Source organism: Sylvia atricapilla, chromosome 5 (assembly GCF_009819655.1).
Source record: "Sylvia atricapilla isolate bSylAtr1 chromosome 5, bSylAtr1.pri, whole genome shotgun sequence".
NCBI classification, from domain to species: domain Eukaryota; kingdom Metazoa; phylum Chordata; class Aves; order Passeriformes; family Sylviidae; genus Sylvia; species Sylvia atricapilla.
The window spans coordinates 9,417,251-9,427,314 of NC_089144.1; the positions used below are offsets into that span (position 1 = coordinate 9,417,251).

Sequence of the window (10,064 nt, forward strand, 5' to 3'; positions counted from 1 at the left end):
GTTTGAGTACACTTTGAAAATAGGTGGCCCTGTTGATGATGTACTCTGCTAATAGGGAATTAGATTTCTTAAAAGGGAAGTTAGGCCAAGGGAGTCCACAAAGACTGTGCTATGTTTTTATCATCAGTAATTTACTAGCATTTACTGTTACTGAAATCATGACCAAGTTGTTTTTCTTTTCTGACTCAGGATATTGCAGACAGTAAAATTATAAGCTTGGCCTTAGTGACCCTTCCTACTGAGAAAGAAAACTGGATTGTAGCAGGGACCCAGTCTGGTTCTCTGTGGGCAGTTAACACAGAAGATGAAACAAGAAGGCATCGTCTGCAGAAAATGTCCGATTCTATCACTTGTTTATACTCTAATTCTCTTTCAAAGCAAAGGTAAAAATTAATTTGAAATGTTTTTGAGTTACATTTTGAAAATACTGCTAAACTGATGTGTTCAGAAAATGACATCTGTACACTCTGCAATTTGTTCTGACACCTGCTTATTTTGCCTGTTTCACTTCATTTTGCACCCAGTGCAACTGGGAACTACATTCATGATCACAAGGGTTGTGTTTGCTTTTAGTGTTTAATTGAATACTTGAAATACTAGAGACTTCTCATTTTAGTTTTTCTTCCTGCCTGATTAAGGCATTTCTAGAATTAATTATTTTATTTTATTTCAGCAAACAGAAGAATTTCTTCTTGGTAGGCACAGCTGATGGCAGACTGGCAGTTTTTGAAGACAGAGCAGTAAAGGTAGACTTGTTCTTTGCTGTCTGCTCTACAGTGTTATCAATAGTATCTAAAGCAGCTACCAAGAGTAGCTTTATTTCATGCCACTTATTTTTAATTGCTCCTTTAAAACTAAAATTAATTTTCTGCTGCAGTCTGAGAGGAACTGTACATTTTACAATAATTGCTTTAAACAAAAGAGTTAAGAGGTGGAAAATTCCTTTGAAAGGCCTGGCAAACTGGCTAGAGACTGACATTATTTGTTGTTTTTAAGGATATTCTAACAGTTTTAATCTCCTTTATTTATGGCTGTAATAGATCCTTTTTTCTCTCATCTAGTAAGTTTTTGTAAAGCAGCTATGTTCAAAAATAAGACATTGTTTAGGTTTTTTGTAGATCAGCATTCTGCTCACAGAACAGATGAGGAAGTGCTGGAAGCTGTTTGTATCAGCTGGCACCTAAGTGTTTAGTTCCTGACCATATCCATTTAGAGCAGTTATGAAGTTGCAGTGCATTTCAGAATTAGAATATGGTGTAGTGTAGGATGTCTTCAAGACATGGATGTATCTTCCCAACCAGTTCCTCATTGTGCCAGGGGTTGCAGAAAGTGTCAGTCCCTGCTCTGGCCTGTTCCTGCTCACAGGCTGTCTCCTATGGGACATGTGTAATGGGAATATGGTGCTCTTCAGTCAGTAATGTTATGGGAATGTTCTGAATCATCAGAAAATCTAGATGTGTACATTTAATTCAGCAGGCTGTGTGGCCTTGTTTTAACAAGATTCGGAGTGTCTGCATCCTCCTTGTTTCTAATGCAGAGTGTATTTTTTCTTGCAGTGTAAGGGTGCTACACCTTTGAAGATATTGACTATAGGAAATGTTAGCACACCCCTGATGTGCTTAAATGAATCCTCATGCTTATCTGAAAAAAATGTCATCTGGGGAGGCTGTGGAACAAAAATCATTGCCTTAACCAGTGACTTCTCTGTTCAAAAGCTCATTGAAACAAAGACAAGTCAACTGTGAGTTTTTGATTTTTATAAGTGATGATACTGGGCTCATTTGTTTTCATTAAAGATTTCTGACAGTACTTTGATCTAATGTCTTGTTCTAGAGCTCATTCTTTGAGTTTGCTTGTTTCTTTTCTCTTCTTTCCTTTCCATAATGCAGATGGAGTATCAGTGAGTAATGTTGAAAGTATTTCTTGCTGCTTTTAAACAAGGAAGTAAATTTTTTCTCCATAAAGAAGTCAGTATCTATGCAACTGATCAGTTTTCTTCTCCAGTTGGCCTAGTCCAGGCCCTGTTTACTTTATTTAGAACTACACATACATATTTATCATAGTATTTGTCCTTCCATGTTTGTCAGTATGATACATATGCATAAATTTGCCCTATATATATTTAACCACATCAGATTGCTGACTTCTCACTATTTAGAAATTGTTGACTGAGGGTTTGGGAGTGTTTGATGTAATTCTCACATGGGCAAATCCTACTCTGAAGTTAAGGGGTGTTTTTCTTGAGCAGGGAAATCAGTGTTTGATGAGAAAGATTTATTAATAGACTTTGAGCATTAATGTGCCTCCAAGGGTGTCATCAGCCTAACTCTGTTACTGTGAGAATTTATGTTGAACTGTAGAAAGATTAAAGCAAAGCCTTTCAGTTGTATCTTAGCCTAGTTTGATTTTAAGGCTGAATGATTCTGCAAGAGTCAGAGGGAAAATAATCCCACTCATAGTAGTCAAGTTTTTCTACTATTTTCTGTGTATCTAACTGGAGTTGTTCTCTCTTCTAGGTTCTGTCATAATGCTTATAGTGATGCAAACATTATTTCAATAGCAATAGACAAATCCATCTACTTGGCAAAGAAAAACAGCCATTTTGTGGAAATCTGGGACAAGAAGACAGAAAAACTTTCTGAATTAATTGACTGTGCACATTTTCTTAAGTAAGTGTTTTATTTCAGATTGTTGGCCTGGTGGATAGGAAGCTGTATATCAGATCGCCTTCTCTAGCATGGTACCCTAACCTGCCAGAAGTAGGGGAATTTGCCCAGTTGGTTGGCAAGTGTGGATTTCCTATCCTTTTGGCCCAGAACTTCAGAATATTCCATGCAGAATCTCACTTTTTAAAGACCCTTACTGTATTTCCCAATTTCTCTGGGATGTCAAGAAGACTCATTTAGCTCAAGAAAGAAGAAAACCTTTTGCTGTGCTTTGGGTACTAAGGATAATCCAGCTACTTCCTGCATCCCCTGAGCAAGAATGACTTTTTAGTGCACAAATTCAGTAGGAAAACGGATTTTTGTTAACTGCAACAACTTTTCATTTCCATTTAAATTGTTCCTCTGCCTTAACGTGCCAAATCCATTTCTTTTTTATGGTGAGTTTAGGAGCAGGTGTAGGTGTGCTCTTCCCACATTGCTGTGACATTAACCTCCTGCAGACTGAGGGAGAACTGAGAAGTGTTCCTGCCTTCTATTTAAAGCTCTTCTGAAGCAGACCAGATGGTTCTTTGGAGCCCAATAATTTTTCATCCCAGTTTGTTTGCTTGAGAATTTTGTGATTTGACTTGGTGAATGATTGCTTAAACGTCTGGTATTCAGAGTGTTGTTTTAGTAGCTGTGGAATAGAGTGCCATCAAATTCGAATGCAAATTCTTTCCATACTTGTAGGAACAAAGTGGAAAAATTAAATAAGGAATCAAAACATAAACTGGCTTATTCTGGAAGAGTGAAGACCATTTGTCTGCAGAAAAATACTGCACTGTGGATAGGGACAGGAGGAGGACATATCTTGCTTCTTGATTTGTCAACCCGTCGTCCTGTGCGAGTTATAGACAAGTTCTGTGATTCTGTTCGAGTCATGATAACAGCTCAGCTGGGTGAGTAAAACCTTCAAGGGATGAGTACTTCGAAGTCATTGCTAAGTTTAGGTTTTCTCTGTACCGCTTGTTATAGTGTTCCAGGAACAGATTAGTGTTATCCAGGATTTGGTCATTCATTCTACTCCACGGCTGTCATTTTCCATCAGTGTCAGACTCTAGGGTGTAAACTGAGTACCTGTGCCCACATAAAGCAGCAGCTCTTCCCTGACCTGTCACTGATCTGCACATGAACCCCTCACCTTCACTGCATCCCTGTGCTGTGCTTCAGCACAGCTCTCACCATGCTCTGTCATGTGAGACATCTTCTTTTACATGTGTCTGCCTGTGTTCTTTCTCCATCTCAAGTGTTACACTTCTGGCTTCTCTCTCTGTGGACCATGTTGGATTTTAATAATTTTTCTTTCATTGCTTATTGCCTAGTTTTCTTCTCCCATCCTCATTCAGGAATGGTTCTTTTAGATTTGGGTCACAGGTAGATCACAGCAGAGCTGGGAAAGTGCTGCACACCTGGAGGTGTGGACTTGTGCAGATGTGCTGCTGCTGTCATCAGGGAGAGTTGTTTGGAGCTGCTGTAGGCAGGCAGGAGTTGTGGGGTTTCTCTGGTGACCATGAACAGCCACAGGAATGCAGATGGGGAATGGACACTCCTTGGCTGTTGAAACTTCCTTCACCTCTACATTGTCCTGCATCTTCCCAAAAGTAGTAAAGACCATATCAACTCAAGTTTGTAGTACTGCTGTGGTGAATACATTCAAAATACACATTACTTCAAAAACTACTTCGTGGCATGACATGAGGATTCCCATCACTTTCCACTGCATTTTGTTATTATCAGTGTTATTTAATGTGTGTTTGCTGTCAAAAAAAAAAAAAAAAAAAAAAAAAAAAAAAAAAAAAAAAAAACCACCAAAACACAAACCAAGCACTGAAGCTGTTGTGAATTCAGCAACACACTGTAATTCTGCTAGCAAATATCACAGTTGCAGGCTGTGGATGTTTTCTCCTTACCATCAGGAACTTATTCTGTGGGCTGTTTCTTCCTTTCTGGCACCAGAAGAACCCATAGATTCCACTCAGGTCATAATGCTGACAACGTTGTATGGGCAAACATACCTCACCTTCCTCTGACTTGCCTTTGCCTGAAACAGCAAGTGTTAGGGTCTGTTCAGAGCACAGCATTATCATTCCATCTAGTCCTGATAGCTACAGTGTTACTATTATAAAGAGACATTTTATTTTTAGCATTTTGTAAAGAATAATTACTATGAAAATGTAGTAATTTTTCCCTTGCTACTGTCATTGATAGGGGAAATACATTGTGTGGAATAGTGTGATTTAAAAAAACCTTGAGGCCTAGTCACCTAAATATTTTTTAATCAAAATTTTATTTATAGAAAAATTAATAATCAGGAGTTTACATGCATTTGCACAAATATCAAGAACAGCAAATAAGATTGATATATGCAGTTTGATGTGTATTTTTTTCTTTTGATCATCTTTTTGCACCAATTATTTATAAGAGCTGGGGTTTTTGTCCTAGATTTAAAGACTTTGTTTCTACTGGAATCTCTGAAAATGGCACTGAGGCTTCTGAGCAGCTTTTCAACAGTACCACATTGCTTATATGAAATAAGAGAAGATAAAGGGAAATAGTTTTGTGTGAACTAGTTTCATTTAAGGTTAAAACATATAATGTCAAACATAGGTAAATATTTCAGGAAATAAAGAGATTGCCAGACTTTGAGAAATTAATTTTATCTGTATTTCATATATGAATATGGAAATGCAATGTCGTTTTCCAATTCTGTCACCTAACACATTGATGTTCAATAGGCATGACACTTACCATGTAGAATAATTTAGTTGTAAATCTGTAGTTTATTTTGCAAGGGCAAATTTAGATTTCTATATAGTAAGACAAGACCTAGATCTAAATAAGAAACATTATAATTAATGTTTCTTTTTGTAATTACTGTTACTTATGTAAGGAGTATGGATAGGAGTGGTTATACAAAAAAATAAAATTTATGAAAAATCTGAGTATGGAGGATGTGTATGGTTCCCACCATCCCTCATCTACTATAACCAGATTGACATCACTCTCAGAGAATATTGTGCTGACCTCCTTGGGGCAGGAAAAACCTCTCTACCTTGCAGAGGTCCCAGAGGATGTTAAAAAACTTCCCTAGTGCAGCTTTCAGAGATAAGACACACTCCAGTCTATTTGTGCCCCAGACACTGCTCCCCTCCTCACCTTGGCCCTGGAGTGCAAGGCTCCGTGGATGGAGCGGGGTGAGCACAGTGGGGTGTCTGCACAGTGGGGGCTGTTCCTTCCTTCCTTCCCTGGCCTGCTCCTGACCCAGGGACATAGGCTGGGTCTTGGGCAGTCTGCAAAATATCTTTGCAAGACATTTATAGACATGTCTTGTTGGAAATAAGTAGGAAGTTGATATTGAAACACTGGCACGTTCTGTTTATCCTTTTGTGATCCAACCACTCTTGTCTTCCAGGCCTTTTTTTGCATTATTCAGTAGGTACCTTTTTATGATCTATCCCCTATTCTACTTCCCACCCATATAGCATCATAAATTTAAGACTTCTAGTTTTTACTCAGTTTTTTTGTCATCTTTGCTTTGTTTGGTTTTTTTCATTACTGAACTGGTACACTTTGCTGTGCACTGGGACTTCACTTGCAGCCTGTCCTTTGCTGTGACATCTGTTTCCTGTGACTCTACCACCTCTGCCTGTGCTGTATAATAGGGGCTTTGTTCCTGGGCTTGTTCAGCAGGCAGGTCTGCTGATCCTGTGCTTATGCCTTGGAACCCTGATAAACCCTGACATTAAATGGAGATGGGAACTATATTGTCTTCATGTCTGGGTTTTTCATGGTTCATGATTCTGAATAAAGGGTCTGGTTGATTGAACTCTGCTTTCTGTCCTCTTAGTGCCTTGATGTCATCTACTCTTTCTGTCTTTATATTACAAAATTCACATTAAAATTAAGATTTGATATTTTATTTCTTTGAAAAAGGGAGCCTCAAGAATGTGGTCCTTGTTTTGGGATATTGCTATAAAAGTGACACCGAAGACAACAAATATCACAAAGGTATCTGAATTGCATTCTATTAACTTGTATTATTAGTGGAGGAGACACTATTGTGCTTGACTACTCACTGAGAGGGAAGAGTTGATCATCATTAGATATAATTTTGTTAAAACACTACTATTAAGTAGTTTTTGTTTTCTTTTGCATATCTGGGCTCATACAAACTGAAAGTAACTTCCAAAAATGGATCTGAGGAAGCTGCTGTTTGAAGGATACAATACAACTGGTTGGGAAACTGTATTTGGAGAGTAAATGTCATTGTCTAGTTGGAGAATGTATCAAATGGATTTCCAGATGTGTCTGTGCTAGGTCAGGAATCCCCAGTGTTTTCATGAATGATGTGGATGAAAGAATAGTGAATGTACTTTTCAGATTTGCAGACAATTCACAGCTAAGACAAGCTCACTGGAGGACAGGATTAGAGCTCAGAGTGACCCTGACAAATAGAACTAATGGTCTGGAAGGAAGCAGGGTACAATTCTGTAAGGACAAATGCAAGAGCTTTTATTCAGTTTGGAATGATCCACTGTCCCAGCATGAGGAAACGATCAGATTAAACAGCAGTGCTGCAGAAAAAGGTCAGAATTGATCAGAGGCTGGTCATGAATCAGCCACGTCACGTGGGTGCAGATGAGGCAGACACCACTCTCACACCATGAAAGGGTGCCTGTAAGACATGAGCTAATTCTTACACTCTGCTGAGTGCTAATATGGCCTCTGCTGGAGGAGCCTAACCATTTATTGCTGAATGAGCTGGACTATTAGGCATAGTCCAGAGAAGACAAATGCCACCTGTGAGGAAATGTTGTAGGGAGTTAAATTGATTAATATAAATAAAGCTTAGAGAGGACATGGTAATAGGCTTCAAATATGTAAATGAAGAACAAGAGAATAAAGACTTCTGCATATTCCCTGTGGGTAGGATAAGCACTAACAATTTCTGTTACAGCAAGAGAGATTTCAGTCAGACATCTGTAAAAGCTTCCTGACAATTAGAATAGCAAAGTGCTGGAAGAGAGAAAATCTGCATCTTTAGATTTTTCTAAGAACAGTTAAAGTTGATGCTCTGATCAATGCCCTTCTTCACCTTTATCTATCTCAGTTTCAGTGACTCCTAGAAATGTAATAATGATAGTATAAAGTTAAGAAGGGCAAGTGTCGATGAGCTGCTTGAAATGAGTCAAACTTTAGAGCATTGGATTTACATTGTGATATAGCCCAATTCCTGTAACCATAGGAACATTTATTGGCTTGTTAGCATTTTTATATAAGAGTGACATTAACTACAGAGAAGAATCAGAGACTGCAGAAGCCTTGGGGCCTTAGTTTGTAAGCCTCCAGTCATATAAGTGTTCTCAATTATCCCTATTCTACCAAAACCAGTGTGAATTCTTATTGAACAAAAAGTTGTTTGCATGAATGGAGACTGAAGAAGTTACCTCTTCTCAGTATATTCACTAGTGTTTGAAGTCAGTTTTTATTTTACCGTGAATGGGGTTTGAGTCTCAGAGGCATTTAGGGTAAATCTGCTTGGAAAGATAGAGATGAAACTTTAGCAGGCACCTCAGTATTAGCATTAGCTGTAGATCAGGGCAGGACCTTAAGGCCCACAGGCACCAGAAATGGTTTTTCAGGTATTTGTAAATGGGGTACTCTAAATTTAGGAGCGAGAATCCAAATCATTGTGCAAGTGCAAACATCTTGTAACCCATAACTGCATCACCTCACACAGGAAGTGTCATGGAACTTGTCTTCTGGGTCCTAAAGATCATGCTTCATTGAGTAAATTTATGAGTAATTGAGAACAACCAGATAAGCAAAATAATTGCTAATTATGCAATAACTCATCTCTGTTGCAGTTTTCAAATTTTCTTTTTTTTTCTCCAGAGTTACAATCCTGCGTGTCAGTGTGGGACATTAACCTGCCCCATGAAGTGCAAAACCTGAAAAAACACATAGAAATTAGACAGGAATTAGCAGAAAAAATGAAGAACTTTTCTTTGGACTGAAAAGTCACCCTGCAAGTGCCATTTGTTTTCCTAGTCTTCCATCCTAACATGCTGTGCAATATTTACAACTACTTCTTCCTGTTGTTTTAACCTAAAGCAGGAAGAAAATTACTGTGAGAGTGTTCACAGGATACCAAGGAGAAAGAAGTTATTTGTAATATTTGAAAGAACAGAAAACTGTTGAGAATTTCTGATTCTAAAATGGTATAATGCATCTGTTGTTTACCTGTGAAGTTCTGCTCTCTGCAACTATGGCTCAACTTCAGTATAACGTTGTTCATCCAGTTTTTGATCCAAGTTAAACTGGGAATAAGCCAGGAGACTATAAATGGCTCTGATTTACTTCATTATCTCTACTGAGTTTACACTCTAATAAGAAGCAGAATTTAAGCCTCTGTGTGTTTACTGCAGTTTGCTCCTATGATTCATGGTTTAGTAATGTCAGAGCACATGGCCATATGAAAAAACACGATATTTTATCTAACAGCACTGTTTAAAGGAAGATATAATTACTACATTACTCTTTGAAAAGAACAGGCAGAATTGTCTGTGTTTCTTCAATGGATAATTGACTTTTTCATGATGACCCGAATAAACCCCATTGGGCTACAATAACCAAATAGCTCCAAATTAAACACACCGTGAGGCTGCCACGTGTGAGTGTCCTGCTGCAGTCTGCCTGCTCCTAGGAGGTGCAGTCACACCACTGGGATTGCTGCCAGTCATGTAGCTCTTGTGCAGCTCTCTTGGAAGAGAGAAGAGAAAGCACAGGGTGAATGCTCTCATCCTAATGCTGCTGTGACTTGCTCTTAGCCCAACTTGTTTGATTGCTTACCTCAGTCTGAAAAAAAAAGGGGGAACTTTGGCTTTGATTTTTCTAACATGCAGAGTTTCCACTTACTCATTCTTGTTTGAATTTATGTTGTTTTGGGGGATAATCAGGGGAACCTTGAGGAGTGTAAGAACTGGCTGCCTCTTCCAAATTTGTTTCCACACATCATCATTCAAGGGTCACTTTTTGCTCCTTTCTGGCTGTAAGTTGCAGCTGCTGCTTACAGCCCACACTGACCTACTCTAAGTGCCTTATTTCTGTCCACCTGAAGACAGATGCCATTCTCTTTTTTTGATACCAGAAGAATCCACAAGGTGCTCCCAAAATCTCAAAGGAGTGGAGTATCCAGAGCCACTCCTGAGTCTAGGGGGCTGAACAAGGTTGCACAACCAAAAAGTTCTCAGTTTTTTGTTTGGTTGAGTTTTTTTGGGATTTTTGTAGAAAATTACATACTGGGACAACATCATTTCTTGTGTCCAACTCTAGCATTGTTCTCTTTTCTGCCAGTTG

The 10,064-nt window shown here is 38.6% G+C and overlaps 1 protein-coding gene across 1 annotated transcript in view; it reads left to right on the top strand.

The window, feature by feature from the left end:
• The window catches only part of LRRK2 (leucine rich repeat kinase 2), a 62,956-nt gene extending 54,097 nt beyond the window's left edge, over positions 1-8,859 (top strand). Inside the window, exons 45-51 of the mRNA XM_066318628.1 lie at positions 190-383; positions 674-746; positions 1,557-1,741; positions 2,517-2,669; positions 3,396-3,604; positions 6,639-6,713; positions 8,601-8,859. Of these exons, the coding sequence (XP_066174725.1) occupies positions 190-383; positions 674-746; positions 1,557-1,741; positions 2,517-2,669; positions 3,396-3,604; positions 6,639-6,713; positions 8,601-8,722 (1,011 nt within the window). The 3' untranslated portion in view covers positions 8,723-8,859. The remainder of the gene's footprint in view (positions 1-189; positions 384-673; positions 747-1,556; positions 1,742-2,516; positions 2,670-3,395; positions 3,605-6,638; positions 6,714-8,600) is intronic.
• The last annotated feature ends 1,205 nt before the right edge of the window (positions 8,860-10,064 follow it).